The sequence below is a fragment of the Cydia fagiglandana genome, chromosome Z (assembly GCF_963556715.1).
Source record: "Cydia fagiglandana chromosome Z, ilCydFagi1.1, whole genome shotgun sequence".
Lineage (NCBI taxonomy): Eukaryota > Metazoa > Arthropoda > Insecta > Lepidoptera > Tortricidae > Cydia > Cydia fagiglandana.
In genome coordinates, this window is record NC_085959.1 from 7,917,555 (window position 1) to 7,945,302 (window position 27,748).

At 39.0% G+C, this 27,748-nt stretch overlaps 1 protein-coding gene across 1 annotated transcript in view; it reads right to left on the reverse strand.

Annotated features, from left to right (window-relative positions):
• Nucleotides 1-524: 524 nt before the first annotated feature.
• The window catches only part of LOC134678764 (dynein axonemal heavy chain 5), a 77,289-nt gene continuing 50,065 nt past the window's right edge, over nucleotides 525-27,748 (reverse strand). The window contains exons 21-50 of the mRNA XM_063537462.1: nucleotides 24,557-24,785; nucleotides 23,962-24,161; nucleotides 23,611-23,706; nucleotides 23,259-23,444; nucleotides 22,790-23,049; nucleotides 22,312-22,531; nucleotides 20,552-20,751; nucleotides 19,734-20,209; nucleotides 19,289-19,500; nucleotides 18,701-18,925; nucleotides 18,195-18,367; nucleotides 14,871-15,026; nucleotides 14,217-14,427; nucleotides 12,759-12,953; nucleotides 11,734-12,030; nucleotides 11,327-11,445; nucleotides 10,862-11,223; nucleotides 9,574-10,560; nucleotides 9,010-9,502; nucleotides 8,290-8,932; nucleotides 7,289-8,083; nucleotides 6,926-7,174; nucleotides 5,278-6,846; nucleotides 4,879-5,047; nucleotides 4,312-4,464; nucleotides 3,118-4,093; nucleotides 2,597-2,753; nucleotides 1,989-2,141; nucleotides 1,286-1,418; nucleotides 525-778 (exon numbers count right to left, since the gene is read on the reverse strand). Coding sequence (XP_063393532.1) covers nucleotides 525-778; nucleotides 1,286-1,418; nucleotides 1,989-2,141; nucleotides 2,597-2,753; nucleotides 3,118-4,093; nucleotides 4,312-4,464; nucleotides 4,879-5,047; nucleotides 5,278-6,846; nucleotides 6,926-7,174; nucleotides 7,289-8,083; nucleotides 8,290-8,932; nucleotides 9,010-9,502; nucleotides 9,574-10,560; nucleotides 10,862-11,223; nucleotides 11,327-11,445; nucleotides 11,734-12,030; nucleotides 12,759-12,953; nucleotides 14,217-14,427; nucleotides 14,871-15,026; nucleotides 18,195-18,367; nucleotides 18,701-18,925; nucleotides 19,289-19,500; nucleotides 19,734-20,209; nucleotides 20,552-20,751; nucleotides 22,312-22,531; nucleotides 22,790-23,049; nucleotides 23,259-23,444; nucleotides 23,611-23,706; nucleotides 23,962-24,161; nucleotides 24,557-24,785 — 10,548 coding nt within the window. The remainder of the gene's footprint in view (nucleotides 779-1,285; nucleotides 1,419-1,988; nucleotides 2,142-2,596; nucleotides 2,754-3,117; nucleotides 4,094-4,311; nucleotides 4,465-4,878; nucleotides 5,048-5,277; nucleotides 6,847-6,925; nucleotides 7,175-7,288; nucleotides 8,084-8,289; nucleotides 8,933-9,009; nucleotides 9,503-9,573; nucleotides 10,561-10,861; nucleotides 11,224-11,326; nucleotides 11,446-11,733; nucleotides 12,031-12,758; nucleotides 12,954-14,216; nucleotides 14,428-14,870; nucleotides 15,027-18,194; nucleotides 18,368-18,700; nucleotides 18,926-19,288; nucleotides 19,501-19,733; nucleotides 20,210-20,551; nucleotides 20,752-22,311; nucleotides 22,532-22,789; nucleotides 23,050-23,258; nucleotides 23,445-23,610; nucleotides 23,707-23,961; nucleotides 24,162-24,556; nucleotides 24,786-27,748) is intronic.

The following is a 27,748-nucleotide window of genomic DNA, read 5'->3' on the forward strand; positions in this document are numbered from 1 at the left end:
TGATGAATGTAGTTTTGTGTCACTCAGTGAGCAAACTCGCATTTTGCTCACTCTTTATATTAGAAGCAAAGTAACCTTGTTCGAGCTGCTGAGGTGAATAAGTTATTCATTGAACTGCACCCTTACACCCTTGTGGTACTATCGGGCGGTTATATTTTTAGTAAGTACTTGACGCAAATAAGAAAAACGTGACTTAAATGGGCTATCAACTTTTGATATTGTGTCCACAGAAGTGACCTTTTTCAGAAATGTGTTTGACCCAGATACAGCCAAAGATTTTGCTCTTTATGATAGGCCTACAATCAGGAAAGATTCCCTGTGGTCCATTTATAGTTTGCCATTGGTCAAAGGCCTGTCTCAACCAGAGACACAGATAATCATAATACTATCTTTGTTTTACACTAGTACTAGCACCCAAAACAAAAGGATGAGTATAGTTTTCCTGGTTCTTACTGACTGACAAATCGGTTTGTCCAACTATACTGATGAAAAGAAAAAGCCAGTTCCACAGTAAACACCTTTATTTACTTAATATCGCACAGCAGCGCCACTCCCCTCAACGCCCAATGCCTCGGATTGCTGTCTGTCTCGAAATCTATAGAGCCCACGTATTTAGCATCAGTTCGTTGGGGTTTCCGATAGATGGGGCACTCGTAGAGCCTGGGATCCTTGCCAGCTGTGGTGTTGATGGCGAAGATGTAGATGATCGGCATTTGCTCGTACAGGACTTTGGGTTTTGATTCGATTAGCTTCCCCGACTTTCTGTCCAAGGATGCGCCTGGAAGATATTATATGGAATTCAGGGTATCGTCTTGGGTCGGCCCATTCGTTTTTCGTCAAGTTCTTAAATTAGTCCTATACTCTGCTTTCGTCACGCATTCTATATTGAAAGCCACCGACGAATGTGACGAATGTAGAATGGGTGACGAAAGCAGAATAGGACTAATTTAGAAAAACGAATGGGACGACCCAAGACGATACCGAATTCAGTGAGAAGCTTAAGATAGAGCTAGGATACTGAGTTATTTCACCAAAGCATTAAAAATGATTACTATAACGAGCTAGTTTCTTTTCTGATACTTGAAGATATTTGAGTATGTTGGATGGAATTTAACCTAAAAACTATAGTCAAACAACAATTGAAGGGATGTTTACAAAAAAAAACATAACTGCTTAGAGCGGTTGACACTTTTTTAAGAACATTGTTAATAGTTTCAGGTGTCAACCAGTGTAGTCATAGTCAGTTATGTTGTTTTTGTAAACATCCCTTCAATTACTCGTATACCTTCAAGAAACAGTCCGTGTACGTAAACTCCTTCGGCCGGGCCCTCGTGGACGTCCTCCCGGTTCAGCTTTGTGATGTGGTTCTGCAGCACCACGGAGTCCAGCGCCCACCCTTTGTGACTTCGAGTCACCTCCTGCCAAATTAAATTTTCGAATATCTACAGCTTGGCAAAAAAGAGTAGAAATTAAAAAGTGGCAACACCGTAGTGCCGTCCCGTTTTCTTATACATATTGGTTTAAAAGGGACGATACTACAGTGTTGCCACTTTTTAATTTCTACTCTTTTTTGCCAAGCTGTACTCGTATTCCGTTTTGAAACGGAATACTGTATTTACGGTTGAGATTGAGTTCGCACTAAAGCTTTCAAACTATGATTTTGTTTTACCAGTTTCCAAATTAAAATTAGAACTCCTATTTCACTGGTTGGTATCGTCTTGGGTCGTCCCATTTGTTTTTCGTCAAGTTCATAAATTAGTCCTATTCTGCTTTCGTCACTCATTCTACATTCTTCACAATCGTCGGTGGTTTTCAATATAGAATGAGTGACGAAAGCAGAATAGGACTAATTTAAGAACTTGACGAAAAACGAATGGGACGACCCAAGACGATACCAACTGGTTAAAGTCGAAATTTATAGCAAGTTTAATGCAAGGGTGTCAAAATTTCACGATAACGTGTAGTTGTTGTTGTAAAATGTTCTCTACCTGTCTCATAGCGGTGAGGAAACCCTGGGGGTTAAAGAAGCCGGTCATCCAGAAGGCGGTGGGGCGGCCGTTACGCAGCCACACACGGTACTGATGCTCCCGCTCCAATAACTCTGTGTACCAGAAACCTAGCGTTGCTGACTCCCATGATACCTATAATGCGAAAAAATATATTGTGAATGTAGTAAAATATATATTATAATAACTTTAACATATTCTCGTAACAAGCCAACACTTTAGTCTCAACTTGTATTGTAACCTAATTTCGTCGAGAACTATCTCAGTATCCCATTTAGTAATTATTTACCAATTAAAAAAGCTCAAAATTAATACTTATATGGTGACTTGTTGGAAATGTTGGATATGTATACTTGATATGGTCATTCCATGAGTTTACAAATGATAAACTCGTCTACTGGCCGTCAACTGCAGACACATCCAGCAATATTCGATGGCTCCTCTACACTAAGGGCCAGCGCCGGCTATTCCAAGAGACGCAGCCACACGGTAGAATGAAATAGCAATATCACTTGCTCCCTCTAACGCATAAATGCGTCCCTTGGAGTGGCCGGCGCTGGGCCATCGTTTAGAGGAGCCATGATAGTTACCTTGAGCCAATTCTGCGGTATCCTCGCATCATACATAGCGTCAAGACTCTCGCGCAGCCCCTGACTCATCACTATGGTCCCGTCGATGGCTAGCTTCAGGTTGCACAGAGTTGACTGCACTGACTTGATCACTCGCTGGATGCGGTCGATCTCTTGTCTGAAACATATTAATTATTTTAGCTCAACTTATATAATTGCACAAAAATAAAAGACCTTACGCTTTGGCATCAGACGATGATGCTTAGGATTGTTTGATTGATTGGTTTTTAGGTTAGGTTACTTGATTAAATCATCTAACCCTAACCACACATCAACACCTAGATCACCCATAAAAAGGAAGGGAAGCTCGGTCTTATAGTTAGATTAATTTCACTTATTCGAGAATGAAGACCTGACCTGAGATAAAAGTACAGCGTAATCATAAAATTGCTGCCACAATAGTTAAAAACCATTAGTGTTTAAAAAGTGAAATATTTTAAATAAAATGTTGGTTGACAACACTTTGACCGGCTCAGACTTACCTTAAAAAGATATTCATTGGCAAAAAAGCACCCATTTTCACTAAAGCTTCTCTAACTTCAAAACTCACGTATTGTTTTGGTAATTTTTCCAACATGTCTTCAGCTAGCCTGTACACGATACTTTCTCTTGTCTCGCCACCTTGGCTGCCACCTTCTTTCGGTTGCACGCTCAATATAGTGTCCAGTATATCTTTAGCACTATTGATCTGATACGTAATGTCAGCGTTCCCGTGAAGACCGAATACTTCGGGAGTATCAGTCAATGGAAGCTGATTGATATAATCAATATAGCCAGAGAGATTCCTTGTCTGTGGCACTTTGTAACCCTTATAGAATTCAAAACCCGGTCGTAGCAGTACATCACAGAACCACACGTTTGTGAAAGTCGTCAAAAGGCGTTTGTCGAAGTCATCAGTGACACGACCGCCATATTGGACTTCCCCAAGCATGTAACAGATTGTTGGCCAAGATATACCTTTTTTAGGGTCGATATCGTCGAGATGGTTTTGTATAAACTGCACGCTGGCTGCGTAATCGGCTTGATTGAACTCGTAGGGAATATTCCATCCTAGAGGCCCGAACTTTCGTCGTTCTTGCACTATAGTGTGTAGGAAAGCAACTGCATATAACAGCGGTGGCCATTGGGATAAAGATGAGTAATCTAACGTATCTTGAGTGATGTTTTGGTAAGTTCTTTTCATGCTAGCTCTGATGCCTTGAGGAGGTTCATTGGTGAATTTAATGGCCATTTGCAGTAGACCTATCGGGAACTCCGTGTGAACTTCAGTTGTGAGCCACAGCCTAAAAGATTCCTGTACATGTTCAGTTTCTATTAAAGCATCCATGGCTTCTACACAGAATGGAAGGGACAAGTGGATATTTTGTAGAAGTACCCAGCCCCCTTCGTTCATTGAGTCTGATATCATTTTTCTTGCGACGATTTCTTGACCCTGACCCATCGACACGGCTTTTATTTCTGGAAGAGGAGAAGTTTTTATAAGCAAGGTAGGACCGCAAAATGTTTTGATATAATTTTGGAGATGAAATATGTAGGTATATTAATGAAAGACTGATAGCTCGTTTAGAAACGCTGATGAGATATAAAGAGACGAATAAGACTTTAGCGGCTCGGTTGTCTGGATTTGGACGGTTCTTATTCTAGCTAGAATATTATAGCTAAGCCAAATTTCTTACGAATTTCCTTAGACTTGGCCAGTGATGCGATCTGCGCGGAGGGATCAGAGCCAATAGACAGGATGCAAATGAGTGGTGTACGTGGTTCTGATTCTTCCCAGGTCGCTTCAAGATTCAAAATGCAGCCCTCGCCGTACTCCGGGCCGAGGGAATCTAGAATACAATGTAAATAATAACAAGTAAGCATCCATCCATTACTCAAATCATCATGAATGTTGCCGAATGTATCAAGTCAAACTAGAGCAAGGGTTAAAATTCAATTCAATTTATGGCATTAGTATTTATGGCTATCACGTTAATTATATACAGGAATATTACATATAGTAAACAAGAGCTTTTGTAATATTCTCTCGTGTCCCACAGTCCTAATAGGTATTAGTATTAAATAAACGAGTTGCATTTGTTTCGATTTCAAAACAACAAATTGCATCCTATTTCCTAACAGTATTAATTCAAAAATTACTGACTTTTTAATGGTGTGCCGTTATACGTTATAAAATGGTGAAATGATTTGCCCGAAAAGCTGATTCTGTTAGAGGAAGTCCATCCTCTTCTACTTATACTTACCGACAATATACTTCCTGGCCTGCGACAGGGTTCGATCAGGGCTCCACGAGCGGATAAGCAGCAGCTTACGGAACACATCGAGGCTGTCGTTGTAACCACTGGGAATAGTTTCTTCTTCTGGCTTCGCCTTTTCATACCAGACTCGCCACTCTTTCTCGTTAGATGAGATCTAAAATAGGTGATAAAATAATAAAGTTCTTCTAATCATCATCATTATCATCATCATCAACATCATCACCAACTGGATTGTGTGTCCCAATCCAGGCCTCCTCTTAAAGTAAATATAAGATAAAAGTCCTCGTCGCTAAAGCTAACCCGACAGACTACCCATACAAAATTGTCGATCTAACGATGTTCTCTTAAATGACCTATATAATTATTGTTTCCAAACACACATACCTTTTGCAATACGTCAGAGAAAGTCTTCAATTTACTAATCTCCACCAGATTCAGCCATGTTATATCCAGAATCCATCTGAAAGGCTTCGGAGTCACTGCATTCAAATCCAGTGACGCGCCTCCTTTCACAAACGCCGTGAATTCGTCGTGGGATATTAATTGACGGTGACAATCGATTTTCATTGCCAGCATCAACGTGAACAGAGCCTTGTGACGTTCATACAAGCTTCGCAATGTAAATGCCCACACTTCATGTGTAAGGTATTTCAGTATTATATTAATACGCTCCTCAGTCACATTGGTTTTAGTAGACTTCGTTATTGAATTGTCGAATATTGTCAAAAATTGTTTTAACGAGTTCTGGTACATGATGTTCACATTGCTCATTTCTACTATTAAGAAATACAATATCGAGCCCCTTGCTGCAACTGCTCTAAACTCTTCGCGAGCTTTTATAATTTTCTTTTCTGTAACTTCTGCTACTTTTAGTTTTTCATTGACTTCTTCTGCTGTCGTTTTAGTTACTTGCAAGACTTGGATCAAGGCTTCGTCATCTACTAATGAGCCTTCAGATGATGTGAGTCGGCATAGCAGATTGCTTTCCAGTTCTTTCATGCTGCGCTGATTCTTCATTACGGATTCGAAAAGCGCCACTCTTTCTTCTTCTAAATCTGATTTCTCCATTAAAATCACACGACCTAACAGTTGATCTTCTAAACCTCGCATAGTAACAGTGAAATCAATTATCGATGTCTTAGCACTTATTTCAGGAGAATATGCGGGATTAGGTAATTTTGTTGTTATATATAGCATAAAGCCAGGCATAACATCGCATTCCTTATCACCGACGATTACCTTCTCTATTGAACCCGATTTAATAAAGTTCTTCTCTAACACATTGTCAATAACTGGATCTAGCTCTACGCCGACATCTTCTATAAGCAATGGTCTTCCTAGCGACAGACTGTCCTCTAGATGCGTTCTGAAATACTTGTGGTTGAGTGAAGTAATTTGTAATTCATTTGTACTTTCTTTGTTTTTTATCCAGTTCTTACCCTGACTCTGTGGATCGACTAATAAAGGGTAAGAGCTAGATTTAGTAACAATAAGAGCATTCTGCACTGATAAATCATCGTTTGGTAAGCCTTGCAGCGTCCATTCAGATATTGTAGCATTTTCAACCAGCATATTAGTTATATTTAAATTATCTGTCAAGGGTATCTGTTTGTTCTTTAATATCCCCATCCAGTTATTTAGTAAATTGTTCCTAAATTCCTGATTGTAAGGGCCACAGTACGAAAGGAATCCTGTCGCTAAGACGACATCACCTACCAGTCTTCCCAACTGTTCTTTGAAATCCTTACTCTGTTGCGTCCATCTGATCTTTTCTCCACCTAATCCATTAATCAGTGCAGTAGCGGCAGTCATTTTTCGTAAGCAAACGTTAGCAGCATCCGTTAACTGCTGTTTCTCAGAGACAGCAGATTCATATTGTTCTTTGACTTTACGAAGAGACATTTCACGTTCCTCTAATTGTCTTTCTGCGGAAGCCAAATCTTCCATTGCAACCTGAAAAAGTATAGATATAACTTATAAACGGGAAAAATGTGAAGACGTCTCAGAATAAAAGTATGTTTGTAAAAATCACCTTTAATCTTGCTTCCTGAAGTAGCAGATTTGCTTTTAAAGGCAGTACTTCCTTATTGACACTATGGAAGAACGCCATAGCCTTTGTCCACGATAACAACCCGGCGACGTCACCGCAAACTCTCTTTGCCGTGTCCATGTTGTAATCCTCCATCTCGAAATAAGGTACCAAATGTTCAACCATCTCATTGTTTATAATGTCTTTAGGATAATTCTGGAGTTGTAGAAGGAAAGTGGTACTGGCCATCATCTGAAAATATAATAAGTAATATTCATATACATCCTTCTAATATGTAATTTCAAACACAAAAATCGTACTAAGTACTTCACGCAATAGTAATAGGGAGTATTATTAGCCTTTTACCTTGAGAGATTCTGCCCATGAAGGCTTTGGACATGGTGCAGCCACATCAGGAATGAGCGGGTGTAATCTTCTCTGAAACAATATCAATACGCAATCCATGATCCTCATAATAAGATGCGGTGGCCTACCCAATTTTCTGACCGTGGCAATATGCGCTGGCTTTATAGTGTTAAGAGCAGCTTCAGCTTCTTCTAACGCCGGTTTAGCTGCCTCCAGTTTAATTTCAGCTTTTAATTTTTCTTCAGCTATATAAGCTACGAGGGCTTCTGCCTTTTCTTTTACTATTTGCACCTGATTCTTTACTATTTCGGCTTGCATTGCTCTTTCTGTGACTTCGGTGAGGACACGATCTGCTTTTTCAGAAGCCAATGCTAAATCCTGCTCCATTACTGCCAAATCTTTTTTTAGAACTTCAACGGATATCGATGCTTCACGAAGTTTTTCTAATCCAGTGTCCATGCGTAATGCACCATCGCCCAGCTCTTTTTGCTTCATTTGATAAATTGTTTTGTATCCTCCAATAAAATTGAGATACGATTTAGGAGTAACGTGTGACGATCGGCGGAATCTTTGGAAATATTCTGCAGACACTTGCGACACGACGTCTTGAATGGTTCCTAATACGGTGACGAGCTCTTTTTTGACTTCTTTTGTACATTCAATTTCAAACTCTGTTAAGAAGTGGTCAGCGACAGAAACAAGGGCATCCTTAGGCCAAGGTTGGAACCAGTCTATGGTGCAGCCGGAGATAAGCGCTGGGAAGCGAAGTGCGCGGTATCTAAAGGCTTCGCTAACCTGAAACCCATTAACAATTTTGTTATACAACTACTCTTTACAATAAAGTTGCGTCAAGGTCATTTTGAGCACCTCGCCCGCTTAGCAACTTCTGCTGCTGACTGTACAAACAACATATTCTGTTGGCAGAGTTAAAAAAATGTAATACCTATTGTATATAAGTACGGGAATAAATGAATATCTATCTAATTTAAATTCTTACTTACCGGTGAAAAACATAATACGACATGCAGGTTTTGGCATGTCCTGTTTAAAAAGTATTCCATTACTAATTCATTGTTGAGAGTTCTCTTTTGATTTTCCCGTTTCATAATCGGCGTGAGTTCCGAAATAATTTCTTGCTGCTCGTCTTTAGTGAACAAATTAGATATAACACCGGATGATAGAATATTGTTCAAATATTCCAGGAATCCTTCTTCCTTTATATCCAAATCTGTAAAGATGAATGTTGTTCCTTTCCCTTGAACACCACACGATCTATAAAGTAGCTTCAAATCTTCAAGGAAGTTACCAACATTGTACGATCTAGTAAGTGCGATTTGAAAAGACCGGTATCCAGCTATAAAAGTAGATAGCTTCGTCAAGGATTGTTTTCCAGAACCTCCAACTCCAACAAGCATCACATTGCCTCTTGGATGTCGTATCACCCTAGATATCTTCACAAGATGGAGCATAGCATCGGGGAAAAAAACTAAATCCATGCCCGACCCGCGGACCATTTCATTGAACTGGGACAGGAACATCTCTAATCTTTCTCTGAGCTCACTGTACTCAAACACGGGTTCATACACTTTTGGTAACTCCATGTCGGCATCTTCGCCTTCTTCACCAGTCGGTTCCGGTGCATCCCTAAAAATCAATTTATTAATATAAAGTAGCTTTGAAACTTTACTTGATGATGTCAAATTATTAGAAAACTACTCTACCTCATAAAATCTACAAAGACAGGCTCACTTTCCATCATCTTTTTGTATTCTACACCTAATATTTCGTCTGATGTATCATACAAAGCTTTGTTAAACCAATCTTTATCAACTTGATGTGTGAATCTGTCGGAGAAAACTCTAGAACACTCATGTTTCCACAGCAACATTAAACATTTTTCTGATTCAATAACAGTAGGTAAGGTTCCAACCATGCCCTGCCACACTCTGGACAAATCTCGAAGAGAAAACACGTAGTGAAACTTAGCCGGCGTCGGTAGAAGATTCAGTCTCGTTCTCATCCACAGCTCTCTGGTCAATGGAATCACTTTTTTAATAAGGTTGCGGACTTCTACAGTAAATCCTCGCTTGGCGTTGTAATGACCTTCACCAATAACTTTGAAAATTTTGTCAATCGCATCGTCATTAGGCAAAGGACAGTTGAATATTGCGAACTGGCGTTTCAAACGAGACGGTATGTCGTTCCTACCACCACCTGAAATATATAATTTTGTAAGTCCAACTGATGCAAAGAAATATAATAAGCAATAAAACAAATAAAATTACCTGGTTGTCCCATAGCACCAAGGAACTGTATATCAATAACCGTGGTAAAGTCTCCAGGCTTCTCCAGACTGTAGAATCCACTCATACTCATGGTCTGCCTAACAATTTCATTTGTTATTTGATCACCCCACTCATTGATCTGTGGTAAATTTATGTCGTCAATAAACACTAACATCTTCTTACCCCCCGGTGGTCCAAATGTCATACCACTACGTTTTTCAACGTAACTTTCAATAGTCTTTTGAAACTGATAAGGACTAGTCGCTGAAGAGAAATTGAAAGAACGACCCATGAACTGCTCTGGATTGGTATTTTTCATGTAGGCTTTCATCATGACAGTCTTTGCAGTGCCTTGTTCTCCAATTAACAGCACAGCTTTGCCTTGTTTAGCTATGCAGTGAATGAGGTAGTTTATTCTGACGTTGTCTACTATCGGGACCAGAATACTAGCATAATCTGGTGACGCTGTGTCCGGGTATTGGTAATTTGTCACTAAATCGTCCCAGAGTTCCCATTTGCCAGGGTGTTTTACATAAAAGTCGAAAACAATCGAGGGTTTATTATTAGGGTGTTTTGGTATGTCTAAAATTTCCGCAAAATTCTGTTTTAAGAACGCATCGTATCGTATTCTGTCTTTGGTTTCTAAAAGGGAACCAAATCCCCAAACTAATGTGAATACGTATACTTTGTGCAAGTGTTCCGGTGTAAAGAGTATGATCTCTTCAGTTTTCTCTTTTTCCTCTTCATCGTCAATATCACCGTTAACTGATTTGCTTGCGGACGGGTCTTCAGTTTCCTCTATCTGTGGAGGAACAAGTCCCTCCAAGAGACTGAGCATTTGCAGTATGATATTACTTTGAAGTACCCTCATGCTGAAGATCAGATTTTGAGTACACCACGTGTACACATTTGGAAATGTCTGATCAAAAAGCGTGCTAAATATTTCTAATTCTCTCTCTGACCGCGTCTTGAGCCAGGCACGGAGAACTAAAATATAAAAGTTTTCCCTTAACGTATACAAAAAAAAAAACGAAAAGTACCTACGACTTATGTAATAAACATAAAACTACTAGTGTGCAATCGGATAGTTCATAATTACAAAACATGGAATAATTTTGGAGAGTTTACAGTATTTTCAATATCGGAAATAAAATTTTCCATTCAACCATTTCTTGTAATTTTTTTTGAAAACTCTCTTTAACTTGCACATTTGTGCAGAGGAACAATAAACTATAACAATTTTAGTTAAAATTGATTCAACAGACAAGTGAAATGTCATATATATTACCTGGATCCCAGTCCAGCCCCGAAGCACTCATATACACCATACCATTCCTCGACACAGTAGCAGGTGATGCATTATCAATATTCTCCGGCTCAAACAGAATCTTAGAAGTCGGTGACATGGTCAGGCGATCACCATTAGCCAATGTCAAGGTTTTATTATCATCCAGCACGGAATTCAGGTTCTCAATCCATATGCTGTCCACAGGCCCATCAAGGACCAGCCATACGTGTTCACCTTCTTTCATCTTGAGGGTCTTACGCCATAGGGCCGAGAAGATGCCGTCAGTCCAGTCGTTGGTGGCTACGTCGAGACGGCCGAACATCTGGGCGGCGGTGATAGCTTTAGGGTTCATACGCATTTCCCTGGAAATGAAAGGGGAGTACGAGTATGACTTCATTGCATATTCACGTCATTTTACGATGCTATTTACTATATTACGTATACGCTGCGTCATACATTACTGACCTGTGCGGGTTCTCAGTCTCAGTAAGAGCGTTCATGAGGGTGTGTATGCAGGTCGTCTTGCCGGCACCGGGCGGCCCCAGTGTCATGATGCCGTGACGCACACGCTGCGTCTCGTACAGCTGAAAACAGAAAGGTTACAAAATGTTATCTATATTTTCATGAATGATTTCTATTTAAATGTAGTATAGTATCTTGTCTACAGTGCAAGTTTTGTCACGACCGTTGGTTGTAAAGCTTCTCAAGGCAAGCTTTTCTCATAACATAAGTAGTTGCTTTAGTTTTCACTAATGATAGTTATAGAGATTAGAAAGTGCTTTAGACTCCACTGATCCTTTTGGGAGGATTTTATAAATGTGTCCTTGGACGTGTTTTGTGGTCGGGGCATGTCACATGTCAAAGCTACTGACCTGGATAATCTTGAGAATCCACGGCGGATGGCAGATAAGCCCCGTCTCGTCGACCTGTTTCCTGATAGCTTCCTCCAACTCGGGATAGGTAGTTTTCTCCAGCGCCTGGTTAGGGAACAAATCTGCGACCAGTGATATAAAGAGCGGTTCATCCTCGTCTATCAGCTTCGAGAGATTCATGTCCCGGAGCACGCGCATGACGATGGTGCTCTCGTTGTCTTTGGAGTTGACGCGTTTGACTGCCCCGAGGGTCCGGAGGACTGAGAGGATGTTGCGGAGGCCGAAGTCATAGTGGACCTGAAAGCGTTCAGTGACGTCACTACAGCATTCCAGCAATGTTGTTTACGATCCTTTCTGTTTTTACATTTTTGGATACGATGAGAAGGCGATTATGGGTCTAAATCATGACTTTTGTTGGCTTGATTTTAAAACCATAGACAAATCTTTAACAACTCAGAAAATTCTAAACAATAAAGAACATCCGTAAAATTAACATTATTGATCGCGTTTACACATGAAGTATTTTATGTGAAATCATAATTTGATATATTTAGGTAATAGCTGGAATGTTTAGGTTTGAAAGAAAACAGAGAAGACCAAAGGAGATACCTGGAGCGTTCAAGCATGATGTGCGAAATTTGAATGCTACTTCCTAAAATTCTAGAAGTTTATACTTCTGTGAACATTTTTCAGCTTATTACAGCAATTATGAAAAAGTGACGCCTGACTACAAACTGTAAGTAACTACAGACGGATTGCCTTACAATATCTGTATTTCATATATAGGCATAGACTAGGAATCTTCTAGACAGAGTTTAGAGCAATTATTTAATGAAACCGATGCTGCCAAAAATACGTGGGTGCGGGGGACAAGATGAGCGAGGTCCCGTGCCGTGATTGGTGCGTTTAAGACACGGACGTCACACAAAGACACTTTCGACTTGAAAATGGAGTAAAACTACCGTATGCGTGGCAGAGGGGTTAGAGCTACTATGCTCAGTCATGTCTGTGTATATAGGGCTTACCTGCTTTGTAAGCTGTTCTTCACACAGCTTGTACAGTGTGTAGAACTTCCTGGCGAGTGTGATGTTCTCCAAGAAGCCGCAGGAGGCCAGCTTCACCCTGATGATGATCTGCCGGTCTGGCACCATCATGGCCACTGTACGGAACTGGATCTTTAAGTTTTCTGGTAACTCCTTACGGCCGGCGTAACCGGGATTCTGAAAAATGTTACGGAATTGTCAAGTATTCAATTTTCAACATCATTCTAGCAAATCGTGCTCTTCTCTAAAAAGTTTGGCGTAGTAACTAACTCGATCGGAACAATACAAATGCAAACTGTTCTATTTGTAAATGATTTAAAATTCATAAACAAAGAAACACTAATGATGAAGTAAATACAGTGGAAACTCGATAAGTGGAATCGCAAGGGACCGGCTGTTTAGTTCCCCTTATCCAGGTTTTCCATTTATCCAGTTTTCCACTTAACCAGGCTCAAATAAAACGTTTTCTCACTTACAGAGGCTCTCGCTAACAGAGGTTGTGGATGCTAGTAATGTCGCTTATAGAGGTCACGTAAAATATGTTCAAATAAAAGATCAAGACAAATAATCATCTTTTATTAAATATGTATGTAGATATGTATGTATTAACAAAAAATAGGTATGTAATCCTGACTTTAAAAAAAGCAATACTGTAAATAATCCACAGTAGTTACTCGTATACAATTTTCAATATTTCAAAAACAAGATCAATTAAACAAAATCACTCCTAATATTTATTTATGCAAGAGAAACCAGAATGGTTAAATATAAGTACGTAGTTAAAACACGAACCATATTGTTAACAAAACAAACTACCCTCCTTGTGAGGGTTTTTTTTTAATCTTATTTATTTTATAAGCCGGTTGACGGTTTATTAAAAATACAAATTTTATAACGCCGAGCTATTCCACTCATAGAGGTTTTGGAGACGGCTGCTTCCAGTTACAGAGGTAAAAATAATAAATTTTCGAAAAAATGGATTGCGCTTATAGAGGTCCCAAAATTCCACTTATAGAGGTAATTCGTTGCCAAGGGACTGGAACCGAGAACTTGGGTCCACTTAAAGAGGTTTTCCACTAACCCAGGTTCCACTTATCCAGTTTCCACTGTAAGTAAATTTAATATGTAAATAATATCTAGTTGTGACAGCCACTAGACATGTGTGACATGTTGCATGATGAATGCTACAAATACAAGTATCATCAGTTTCTCGCTGATTGATGTTTGATTTCTCTTTACCCAGGTGAGGTAACAAATGAAGCAGCGTCGAATATGCATAGCGTGTGTTAAAGGTGGTCAAGCGATCAGAAGTGAGAAGGCACATAGAGTTGTAATAGACCGTGAATGAAAACACATCCCTACAGCGTGTACTAAGAATGTTACATTTACACATGTACATTTGACGCACCCAAAATATGCAGTTTTGACGAATAAACTCACCATAGTAATAAAGATCCCGAACTCCGGACACATCTCCGAAATATCCCCATCGGTGAACACAAACGTCTTCTTCTTCTCCTTCTTGGCAGCCAGCACCACAGCCACTTGCTGCGCCGCTACAGACAGTACGGGCAGCTCTATGCGGTTAAACTCGTCGAAGCAACCCCAGGAGCCCGACTGGGCGAGGCCTTTGTAGATGCGGCCGAGGCCTCTGCCAACAAACAACTAAATAATGACAAAGAAGAGCCTTCTTGAGCTTACCGTGCGCCTTAGTCAATTTGTGTTAAAAAGTCCTATAATATTTATTATTATTTATTAAAGAAACATGTCCAGATTAATTAAAACCGTATGGTAATAATAATATAGAGACACGCGGCAACAGCAACGGTATAGAAACTATTGCTTGTTAATATAGTTTATGTTGCGTGGCGATTTCAGGGATCTATAGTAAAAGTCGTACTGTACTCATGGTAAGATTTAGCGCAAGTAGTAGGTATGGGTGACTGATTCCCTTCAAACCCAGAGAGGCCTCATTGTAGCGTTTTCTTACAGTCTTAAACGAGGAAATACTGGTTAATCATTTTCAAGAAACTTATTGATAGAAATCGGGATTCGGACCCAAGGCCCTAAAGACTACAAATAAGTTTATAAAACCTGTAATCCATCTGATCGGAGCAGTTGAACACGACGACGTATTTTGCGAGGGTCTTGCCCATGTCCTTGACGGTCTCGGTCTTGCCGGTACCGGCGGGGCCGCAGGGCGCGCCGCCCATGCTCATCGCCAGCGCTTGGGCTAGGGTTATGTAGCATCTGAAACATGTTTCAACTAACTAATACGGCTCAGCGATCCAAAGAGGGTCTTGGCCTCCGAAACGAGAGCACGCCACTTTTCCCGATCCTGCGCCGTTTCCTGCCAATTATTGGCTTGAAGCTGACGCTGAGGTATCTGGTGTGTTTCATATCAAAGAAAATGGAAAATACTTGAAAGCAATGGAAGTGACGGAAAACTAAACAAACAAGCGGCTAGAAGGCTTACAGCAGATAAAGATAGAATTCGGAAATTTTGTGTAAATTGAATTCAGGAAAAATCAGTAAGTAATTTTGAAAGCTATATTCGAAATCTAACCATGTGGACAAAATCGTGATTTTTAGTAGCGTTCGGTCAGCCAATTACTAAATAGAGTAGGAGGCCTAGCCAACAAGACAGCCGTATATCGACAAACGGCACATGAAGAATAAAATCATAACAGGTGCTGCGAAAAGATAAGTGATTATTTCCATACATTAGGGGTCATACATTAATTACTCGTTTGCGCCAAGAAAATGTGTCATGTTGGGACAAGGGGAGTAGGGGGAATCACAAACATTGTGACGTCACTTTAACTTATTTATATTATTTTATTTGCTGTAAGGTAGAAGTACTAGTGCTCGACGCTGCACTAGTATTCCATTGTCCAAATGGTCAAAAATATGCACAGAAAATTAATGGCCTGCTTTAACCCTTTACCCACGGGTGTCAACCAGAGTTGCCAGTAAGGCAACACCGCTGCAGTACGGGTGTCAACTATAAGGTTGCCTCCAGAAACTCGCGAACTAAATTGACAGGTCAATATGCACAAATGATACCACAGTTTGGCCAGTGCTGTTCGTATCGATTTTTTCAAAAAAGTTTGAATTAGAGAATATCGCGAGAATCCACCGCTAGCGGCGCTACTGTTGCGCGGTCAGTTAAAATGTATCTTTAAGTAATTTAAATTATTTTACAAATGTTACTTGGTATTTCGAAAATTGTGCAATTTTAAAGTAATAAATACTGGATAAACATATTGTAGGTAACGAAATAAATATTTTATTATATTTATTTTATTTTATTTGTTAGGAAAACTTACAGCTAGAGTAACAAGTTGTAGGTGATAACATAGAAACAGTGATTGTGGCTCAAAATACAAATAAGGCCGATCCAGAAGGGAAAATAAGATTAGGTCAGAATTTAAATACAGTTAGACCAAAAAAGTCTTATTTTATACGTCAAAATTCTATGAAATTATGACGTATTAAATAACAGTTGCACTGCGTGGGCTATCAAAATCGCTGCAGACTTTTCTTGGTCTAACTTTAATTATCGACCAATCTCATCTACCGGTCACATTGTATAAAATTAAATCACCAATTTTAGATTTATGGCGACAACCGCGAGCTCTTGATATAAACAACTTGCCCCCAAACCTGCATATTAAGAGCCAACAGGAGTGGTCATATCTCCATACAAACGTACTCGACTGTTTCCTCCGTGAGTTTTGATGCTAGAGCAATGATTTGTCGCACCGTTTTGCTTTTTTTTGATATTTTTGTTTTTTAAGGCGCTAGAGCCTTTCAAAAATGGACTCTTTGACTATGCCGCAATGAGAGACGTAGTATTCAAAACGGATATCAATTAGCCAAAAAAGCAAAACGGTCCGGCACAGATAATTTCATAACCATTTAGATTTCCAAATTTGGTTACGATTGGTTAAGTTTTGGAGGAGGAAACACTCGAGTACAAAACTTCGATTTTAGAGATTTTTAAGAAGGATTTTTACTTGTTCTTATCGCACTAGTTATAGGAGCCGCTTCCGTTAGCGAGATGTGTATATTTACCTAAAATCAGCTCCTGTTTCGTCTTAACATTGAAATTTGTCAGTTTCACATCCGCACCTCCTGATTTGATTGGTAACAATCTTACAATCGAATCAACGACTTTTCTCGTCACATTCATACGTCGAAATCGTTTGTGACCCTTTTATAATTAATTATCACATGGGTAGTAAGTGCATCTTACTTATCGATATCATTTTATCGACATATACCCCTGCCTATTTTTTCTTTGCTATTCCTGGTATCATTTTATTTGTCAAACTCATGTCAATTTAGTTCGCGAGTTTCTGGAGGCAACTGTAGTTGATCGAAGTTATGGTCATGTTCAACATTTTTTTTAAACAAATCGAGACCTTGTGGCTTGGTAATAGCGGTCACATTATGCACTGTGATTAGTATAGATACAAAGAAAAAAATATCATAATATTTCGGTAGATGGCTCTGACATAAACATAATTTTAAAATTACCGCTTTTTTGCTGGCAACTGGAGTTGACACCCGTACTACAGAGGTGCTAATAATTGAATTCAATATGGCGGACAAGAGTGTTGTTTTCAAATTTCATCAACTTCTTGTCGATATGAGAGTACGGCGTGGGAGTGTTTGGAGTGTTATTTTTAGTGTTTTTTACCGTTTTTGGTTCAAATATTGGAATTTAACATCTTATGAAATCATTATTAGGTACTATTGTACCTAATAATAATTTCACCACAATCCTAACTTGTTAAATTTCAGTTTAAAATTTACTAGGTTATCGATATATCGACAAATGTGTCGATAGACGCACATCACTATTTTCCATAAGTGGCAAATTGTTTTCGTGCAACGTTTTTTGTGATTGATTTTTATGCATTAATTTCATAATTATCGTTATTTAAGTGTTTATTTGTGTTAAGTATATTATAAACTAATGTTTTTAAACGTAAACTTGTGAGATCCGCGAGTAGTAACTTAAAAATCTTCAATTTCTTAGTGACTGGTATATTGCTTGATAGCAGAAAAAATAGTGAATATTATTACTCCAAGTGATTATTTATTGATTAAGCACATTATACTTATTGTGTGTGTGAAGTTTTAAGTGTGTAGCTGTAATACATCAAAAGTTACAAGTAAGTGAAATAATGCCTAACCGCTGACTCTCGTCAAAACATGCCCGTATTGGGCGGTGACGGAGCGATTAAATAGCCCGTAGGTAAAGGGTTAAATGCCGGAAAAAAAGTCGCAACACAAGAAATAAAATGCGTTTGTACGGAACAGCCCGTGGAATGCTCCTCAGGCAGATGGCCATCAATATGAAAAAGCCTTCTCAATCATAGGATGTATGTAGCCCGAAATTAAAAATACCTGTCAGTTAACGGCGTAATGACAAGCCGATCTGTACAGCCCAGATACTCGTTCTGATAGATGAACGTGACGTCAGTCACCGACACCCAAGTCTTGTCGGCATCCTCTTTGAAGTAGAAACGGCATTGCTTCAGCCATTCGAAGTCACTGGCTGCTCTGACATTGAGTCGGCACTGGAAGATGAAAAAGTTAAGTTCATATAACTAATGCTGAGTTACTAACTTGTTTTTTCTTACCCAATCACCATCGGCAACTATTAATGGAGATGTTTTTACAATGTTGAAAGTAGGTAGAGGTACTTTTTGATCTGATAGTCAAACAACAAACTCAGCACCGATTTAGCTAGTGACCGAGTGTGGAAGCACCGTCGTCAAATTATTTAATTATGTATAACGACGTTCAGGTATTAGCACTGCCCTTTTTTAATCTCCAGAAGGCTCGTATAACGTATAAGTAAATAAAGTAAAAAAAAACTTCCGTTTTCAAAAATTAAATCCAATACTCACCAGCATATCAAATATATCCCTCTGATGGACGTGAATGGTGATCAACGTCTCAAACTTTATCCTCTCAATCTTCAGCAGGTCCCTGGTTGTCTGATCGATGAGCGTATTGAGTAGCTCGAGGAACTTGTTGTTGGTCTCCATCATTATCTTCTTGTCTTGGCGGGCCTGCATCAAGGCTAGTTCGGCGTCGCGAGTCCAGATGATTTGGATGCCGAGTAGGCCCACCTGGAAAACACAGACATCACGGATTTATTTTTATTAACATTCAATAAAGCATAGTTTAATTCAGAGCAGGGTGTTTTCAAATGGTTTGACCTGTGGGCCACGGCCAGGGCATTCGTTCTTTTGCTGTCTTTCCGCGGGCTAGCAAGCGGTATCCGGAATTTGAAGACACCTAGGCTTCTCTTCTCACATTAGTTAATTTGAGAAGAAGTTATTAGCATATGATTTTCAATAAGTCCCAGATTCAAATTGATCCGATTACCAGAGAGAATAGGAGCGTGTACTGTTAGTTCATTTTGAACACCCGCTTACTGGTGCTTACTGTATCACTAAGTACCAGGCCACCAGAATTACCAAAGAGCTCACCTGTGCCGGCATCTTATCAAGGAACATCAGCAGATTGAAACCAGGATCGTTTATCAAGGACACGGAGGTCCTGATGATAGAGTGGAGACTGCTCTGCGCAGACTGGAGGAGTGATGTCAGCCAAGTTTCCACTGAGCCTTCGGCTCGAACAGGACGCTCTAGCTTGATCTCTTCACCTTCGGATGAAACTATGGCGATCATTTTATTGTACTCTGAAATAGAAATAAATTTCTTAGTGTCGGTTATATTTAGGTAGTAAGTGATATTGCGTTTAAAAACCCAGTAGATATATATGAAATACAAAGAACAAAGGCTTGTGGATATGTGTATTATTGAGGTACTACACTCTGTAGAATCAGTATCATAACTACAAAATCTTAGCACATACATTTTTTAACAGGATTTTGGCAATTTAGAGGTCTACGACTTAAATCACTTTACTCACCAATATCATGAAACTTCACATAACGAATATTATCAAAAATTGACAGCAAATGATTCTGTATCGTATGCGAATCCGACGCCTGTCCAAGAATCTCCAAAAGCGCTGGATCCGACACAAAGAAGAAGCGAGGAAACATCGTCCTCTTCTTCTCTAAATACCCGCTTAGACTTTTCTGGCATAGCTCTAACTGTTCCTGCAGATGTGGTAGTAATTGTCTGAGGAGATCGTCTCCTACGCAGCAAGAGACAACTCCAGGAGTTTCGTGAGCTCTTTGCATGATCTTTTGCCATGATTTGTCGATTTTAGAGAAGCGTTTAGCTTCTTTGGGCAGTTGCTTGGCGATGTCACCGCCGACGAATACTGCCTCGAGATATACCCACATGTTTTGAACGAGAAGCCACCGCTCAAGAATTTCGTTAGTGTTTTGGAGGTCGTAAAGCCATTGTTGAATCTGTTTTCGGAATGGAGCGTTGTAGCTGAAAATATATAAATGTTTAGATTATTATTATTTTTATTTACTCAGAAATTTTCTAATAGTCATTTCTTATAAGACACCTTTCGTAGTTTAGCTTCTTAGACAAAGTTAACCTGCAGATATTTACCGATTTGACAGCAAATAACCCAAGATCACGAGGGTGTCTTCCAGCTGCGCTATAGTCTCAGCTATGGTATAACCTCGTAGTAGCAACATACTGATTTTATCGAATTTTTGGAACGTCGCCTCACGTATAAACTCACCACCGCGAATATCTATTGAATTTTCGGAACGTCGAATTACGTATAAATTTGCCACCTTCTAAAAGTAGCCTGATATTTACCGGTTAGATAACAAAGAGCCCAAGATCATGAGACTGTCCTCCAACTGCCCTATGGTCTCTGCTGTAGTATCACCTCGTAAGAGCAACTCTCCGCGATTATTAAATGTTTGGAAAGTCAGCTCATGGATAGACCACTCGTTAGTCACTTGACGCAGCTTAGCTTCTATGTCCTTTTCTTTCATCGCCGATATGCAGATATCCTGTAAATATAGGATACGAAGTCAGAAAACATTCTACCAAAGTTTTACCAATGCGTTGCGAAGAAAATGTTTTTTGCTGATATGCTCCGAAGGTATATGAGATATGTAAGGTGCATTGGGGTAGGTAACTTCACAAGCGGGATAATTTTTCACAACAGAAGCATTTCATACTGTGGCAACACTTAAGCTCGCGCGTATTGTTTCTTCCGTGTTTAAGCTACTGCAAGGCTTACCAAGGCATCTTCAGTCTTCACTCCTGTTGCTACACAAGAAAATGTTTCTAATTAAGTAGATAAGATACATTATCAAATATGCCATTTTCACAATTATGCCGCATTTCAAGTTATCCCCATCCCCATGCACCTTATACAGTTATTTTGTATAGGTACTTTAAGAGCAACGAAACAGGAATGAAGAAAAATACATGGAACAACTAGCTAAATACTGGTATTAACTACGATAACTGCAAACATAAAAGTAAGTTTTGTCTTTCGCGGATTCACATTGTTCAATATTCGTTTCATTCAGTAGTAGATTACAAGTTTACCCCTGCAAAAATATGGTAGCCTGGTAGTTTTTAGTTTATAACGTGCTATAAATATTTAAAACTCAAAACCGGATCGATATTTATAATACTGACAACTGTGTCAGTATTATAAATATCGATCCGGTTTTGAGGTTTACCTAGCCAGCTACAATATCTAGTTTGATGCGTATAATATTTATTTGCGATCGTTCTGCGTGCATTTCACCTCCGAACCTTTCATGAATTCCTAGTACATTTGCCACGTGCATAACCTGTTGAGCTGTTTGTACTTGCGCAATAAAATTGAAGTTTGCTTTGCGCAAGCTCAGAATAAATTGCCTGCGAGAAACAGAGATGGCTCTGTTAGTTGAGGTTTCAATACTAGTATCAACATTGTATCTTTATCTCACCTCATCTCGCAGAGTTCTTAAATCACCGTGTATTGGTAAAAATTGTTAGAGGCACTTGTTGCTTGTTCAACATCGTATCGTTACCATAGCATCGAACATTATAGTTGTACCTTTAATAACTTAATAATTTTTCAGCTCAATAGTTATCCAGCAAGTAGTACAAAAATAGCTTGAAACTTTTGAACACTAAGATTTATTAGCAAAGATTCTATAAGTATTTATTTATTTAAACCAGAATGAGATTTAAGTAGAAACACTTGATCCACGGTTGTTACATTGTCCCTACCCAAAATAAAGAGAAAATGCACTGTGGCTTTTCCTTGAGAGCCGCAAAGTTATTACCTACATATCTTTAATTGACGACCGGTCTGGCCTAGCGGGTAGTGATCCTGCCTGCGAAGCCGATGGTCCTGTGGGTTCGAATCCCAGTAAGGGCATTTATTTGTATGATGATACAGATATTTGTTCCTGAGTCATGGGTGTTTTCTATGTATTTAAGTATTTGTATATTATATATATATCGTTGTCTGAGTACCCACAACACAAACCTTCTTGAGTTTACTGTGGGACTTAGTCAATCTGTGTAAGAATGTCCTATAATATTTATAAAAAAAAAATTAATACCTCAATATCTTCTTTATTCGGCAACAGTGGAGCCTCCAATATGTTCTTGAGACAGAAATCCTCGTTGTCCAGCTCGAATATGTATTTGGTGACCTCCATGATCCGCTGCCAGTGCCTCGGTTTCATAGCTTTGTTTGCCATCAGCTCCAACAGGGGGCACATATCGTTGAAATCGTCTATGGTTTTCTTTAGAGCGAAGAAGGCTGGCCACTCTTTTAGACTGGAAAAAGACAAGATAGCTGGATGAGGTTGGACATTTTAGGGTAAGTGAAAACTTGTGAAATAAATTTGTCAAAATCATTTGGGTACAATTCTTTCGCCAGAGGAATTTCGAGCTAAGGATTCTTGGGACTTTATAATTAAATTGTTAACAGTGATTCGCATTGTAAAATATTTGGAAGCACCCACTACTTCCCAGAAAATCATTTCACTTTCCGTTTGATCGTTTATAATAATTATGTACATTGCACTCACTCACCCTTTAGGCAGTTTGCGACATCTATTCTGGAACTCCATAAGCTCATTGTTGATTTCTTCTATATTGACTTCGCCCCAAGGTATATCATAGTAACTGCTAACTCTGTCAATGACGTCATTGTACAGTTTGTATAGCTTTTGCAGAAGGTTCAGTTCTTTTCTTATCTGAGCCAGTTCTGGGTACTCGGTATGGGGGAGACCGAAGAGTTCTTCGCCGTTTTGGTAGGTTTGCAGCTTACGCCACATGCCATCGAAGCGGTTCTGGAAAGTTCGGCGGTTGGGTTGAGTATTTGTAAAGCATAACACATTAATTACAAGTCACTTATCAGTATTTTGGATTATAATTTCTCCCAATATTGAGATTGGACAGCTTAAAAAATATGTTTCTCTTGTTTTAAACTACTTATATATATATATAGTTGGGTATTATAGATAGTTGGGTATCTTTCCTTGTTAGTCATTGCCCTTACCTGGAATAGTATGAGCCTGTCGGACGCTTCGCGCGGCGTCAACCCCGACTGCATGGGACCAGCGTTCCGGTACTCATGGACATATTCCCCGTTGTCCTCTCTGAACCTATCCAGATTATTTTTCAGGTCCTCTTCAAATTGCGGCTGCATTTGGAGCAGCTGCACGTGGGCAGCTAGCGCGGTGGCCTGGAATATATTTGATGTGAAGCAAAGTGCATAATGCATGCTGTTCGATAAACGGTGCATTTGCAAATTTTTGCAATTAACCTTAAGTTCTCCACATACCTATATCACAGCTTCCAAGGATAACTTAAAGAAGTAAAAAATAATTAATATGCAGTTATAATCGAACCTGAAGTTGCTGCCATGTGTAGCGGAGGCTGTCCACCTGTTCCAAGTCGGCCTGGCTTACCGGCAGCTCGTAGCGGGTTATCACATTGAATGCTTCCTGAAACATTTAGTTCCAAAATAAGTAATATTTATCATTCGGCAAATAGACTTCAACGTACTCAGTAGGTGTTGGACGCCAGGTGAGTTTCCACCAGGTGTGCGACGTGGTACATCCAAACAGGCCTTTGGCCAGCTCAGTCAATTCCATATAATTATTATATTTAATAGCCGGTACACTAAAAGGGCGCTAAAGGGTGATTGGACGCAAAAAAAAACCACAATCATCACAGATCAGATTGTGACCAGAATTTACCTCAACAGGGTCGATCTTCAGCTCCATATCGACTTCCTGCTCCCTAATTTTCTTCAGCGTCTCCATTACGCTCCTCACATCATCCAGGTCCCTGATTGGTCGCTCCAGCTTACGCTCGAGGTCGTTCATGATGGCGTACACATAGTCCATCTCTCGCTTGTACTTCTTGCGCATGGCTTGCCCGATCCGGTGAGTGCCGTCTAGAAATCAAATTATTATGTCATTATTCTTAAAGTTACGTCATATCTTCAAAAATTATTCGAGCTTGGCCTCATTGCTAAGAAAATAAGAGCGCGTGCTACTGACTGTTTGTCCAAATAAAATTCTATTACCTTTTTTCTAAAATCTTTTCTAAAGCATGCTTTCCATAGAACACTGTCGTATCGTGTCGAACCTAGTATTGTAAACGCCTTCCAATATCCCTAAAAGTATTTGCAGGATCTGACAGCGGTCCATAAACCACTATCATTTTAATGTATACTTAATAAATTGATTTTCCTGCTTTTGGGTTTAGGGTTATCATCGGGAACTTTTAACGGAAGAACATCTACTGACATTATGTCAGTAGGCATACCAAGACATATCGCGAACCTACTTTTGAGCTCTGTGCTGAGCCCAAGCTTGAGCCGCTCCGTGGACACGGCGAGGCAGCTCCCGATGACCAGCACGTCGGGCTCCGTGGCCAGCTTGGCCTCCAGCTCGCTGTGACGCTTCAGCGCCAGCTCGAAGTCGTTCAGGTTCCAAGCCAGGAGTTGACGGAGGGTTTTCTCGCACTTCCAGAGATAGTGGTAAGGGCGCCATCGCTTTACGAGATTGTTCAGCTCCTGAAATGTCATGTGGCTGTGAATGTGTGTGTGTGCAGTGGCGGATTTGCCCTAAGCCCCAGTACACCCGGGCTTAGGGCGGCAAGATATTAAGGGGCGGCAAATCGGGACAAGAAATAACTCAAAATGTAGTCAATATGATGGGTGCAGAGAAAGGGGCGCCTACAGTGCCTGGAGCCTAGAGCAGCAAAGACTGCAAATCCGCCACCGTGTGTGTGAATTATATAAGCCTGATTACCAAACAGGAGTAAAGTACTTAAACTGTTATTTGTTATTTACTGTTACTATACTGTTACTATAATAATATATTAATATTCTTGGTTGTTAATTGACTCGTATCATAACTCAAGCGGTAGCTATCGTTAACCTTGGCTTCAATTAATCATTTACAAAGGTAGATATAATAATAAAAATCTCCCTTAAATTTCATGGTCACCAATATAGGTTGTCTGGGCAAACTAAAGCCAACAGCCGAACTTCAAAGAACGAAAATCCTACAAATATGTAAGTAACAATTATGAATCATATACAGTGAAACCTGGTTAAGTGGGACCTGGATAAGTGAGAAACCTCTATAGCTGGGACTCATGGTGCGGTCCCGACACTTTAGCACTGAATTACCTCTGTTACTGAGAAAAAACGAACCTCTATAACTGGGATTCATTATTGTGATTTTATAGTCACATTTACCTCTATAACTGAGACAGAGAGTGTATTTTACCTCTTTTACTGAGACTATATTTATAAGATTACATTTTCCTAATTGTTTTTTGGAATTTTATAGGGAATTGACTTCTGTATCTGAGATAACGTCAATCTATGACCTCTCTAACTTGGACTTCATTGAACAATTTCCGTTTTCTTACTAACTCTTAGTCAATCCACAAATTCCGCATTTGCCTAATTGTGTCTAAACAACTTCAAGTTTGATTTAGTTAATTTATTATTATGTAGGTAAGTAGTTAAAACTATCGAAACGAAAGCTGAAATTTTGATAAGTAACACGAAAAAATAAATTTTCATTTATTAAATTTCTAATACGCATTGAAGTCCATATCAAATTTAATTTCATTTCATTTAATTCAAAATTAATTCAAAGAAATATTTAAAGAGACTGAAAAAATATTTAGGGACAAGGATTATTTTACCTTATTTATTTTTAAAGATAATTACTAAATACCCTATTAACCACCTCTATAACTGAAATATACTCTATTCTCACCTCTATTAATGGAACCCTCTGTAAATGAGACAGAAATTTATTTGTACCTGGCTAACTGGGAGCCTGGGTAAGTGGAAAACCTCTTTAAGTGAGACAAATTTGCTCGCCCCTTGAGATCTCACTTATCCAGGTTTCACTGTAGGTACGATTATTTACATTATTTTGCTTTCATAAATATAGTTACTTTTAAAAAGCGTTTTTCAATTAAAATACACGTCAAGATCGCGTAGTCTTTTTCTAATGCTAAAAAACTATCTAATAGAGGTTGTTTTAGGTTATGTTTTTGCCTTAACTTGCACTTGTTTACTTGCACCGCACATGCGCAATAAATCCTTTTTTATGACGAGATCGAGGGAGTTGACACCGGGCTTGGCCGGAAAAAGTACCAAGGACACATACACCATGAGGAGCTTTTTGATAACACCATTATGCAAAAAATTATGAACATTGAAACAATCTCCAATTAGGAATAAAATGTAAAATTAAATACCCGTAAGATGATTTCACTTTTAGCAATTATATTGCCACAAAAACTGGTAATATTTAAGTTATTTTAGGTTATGAGTAATGGCGGGTTGTAAATCGATGATAGCACAAAGCGCATGTCCACGCAGACCGTAATAATAGGTACCTGACTAGGTCCTAGGCTGTGCTATACATATGGTGGTGAATTAAGAAACCTAACTTTCTGGGTGTGTTGTATAGGTATATATTATGGTGTGTCGGTAAACGTATATTATAGGTATAAAACACTATACTTATAGATATAGATATTGATAAAAGATTAATGTTAAACGTCCTATTAATGTTATATCATTTGATTCTACTCAGGATTCTACTTACTTATTTCATAAAGGAAAATGTTTTCTTTAGTAGTTGATTTTGAAATTGAACGAACACGCAAAACTAAAAAAAAATAGCTCAAAATACGTCGATAGGTGTAAATGGGACCCTAGAAACGAGAGAGAAAATATGTTTCGATTCTAAAAGATGATTCTTATCGTATAACATAAATACGTAGGCAACTCTGAAAGTTCTTAGAAAAGGCTACTTAGAGATCATATAACAAAAAGAGGCATATTATTTATTAAAATATAACTCTTTATACTTTTTTTGAGGTATATGCAATTTGGTCGTTATCTGTGTTTCAGGATTGATGGCAATTTGGAAATTGTACGTCGAGCGTTATTCCAATTTCGACCTAAGAATTTTTTCGTATTACTATTTATAACGATTTTCATTGTGGGCTCAGCCAACAACAGAGTTACAGTAGGCTTCAGTTATAGTCTCATAATGAAACCTAGTTCTTGTACATTTGTTTATTTTTTAAATTACACATTTAATCGCTTTTGTAGTTATTCAACGGATGATCATAGAGAAGCATGTCATTCAAGAGTGACGTCAAAAGTTTACATCGCAAAGTTGTGCGGTGAATAAAAAATACTGGCAAAAAATTGTATATCAGTAGTTTTTGATATCCCTCAGTATCCATATGACACTGTTAAAAAAATCTTGCTTAAATTATTTTGTGTCAATAAAGCTTGAATCCCGATGGGTACCTCATGAATTTCATACAAAACCTCCGAGGACTTAAAATCGCCATACAAAAAAGGCATTGGAAGAATGAGCTGTGTGCGCTTCAGGGTAATCCTATCCTAATGAAAATTTGTACGCGTGGTCAGAAAGAGATAAAGCACGCATTAAAATAAAGAGTAACGTCCTAATTACTTCAGCTTTTTCT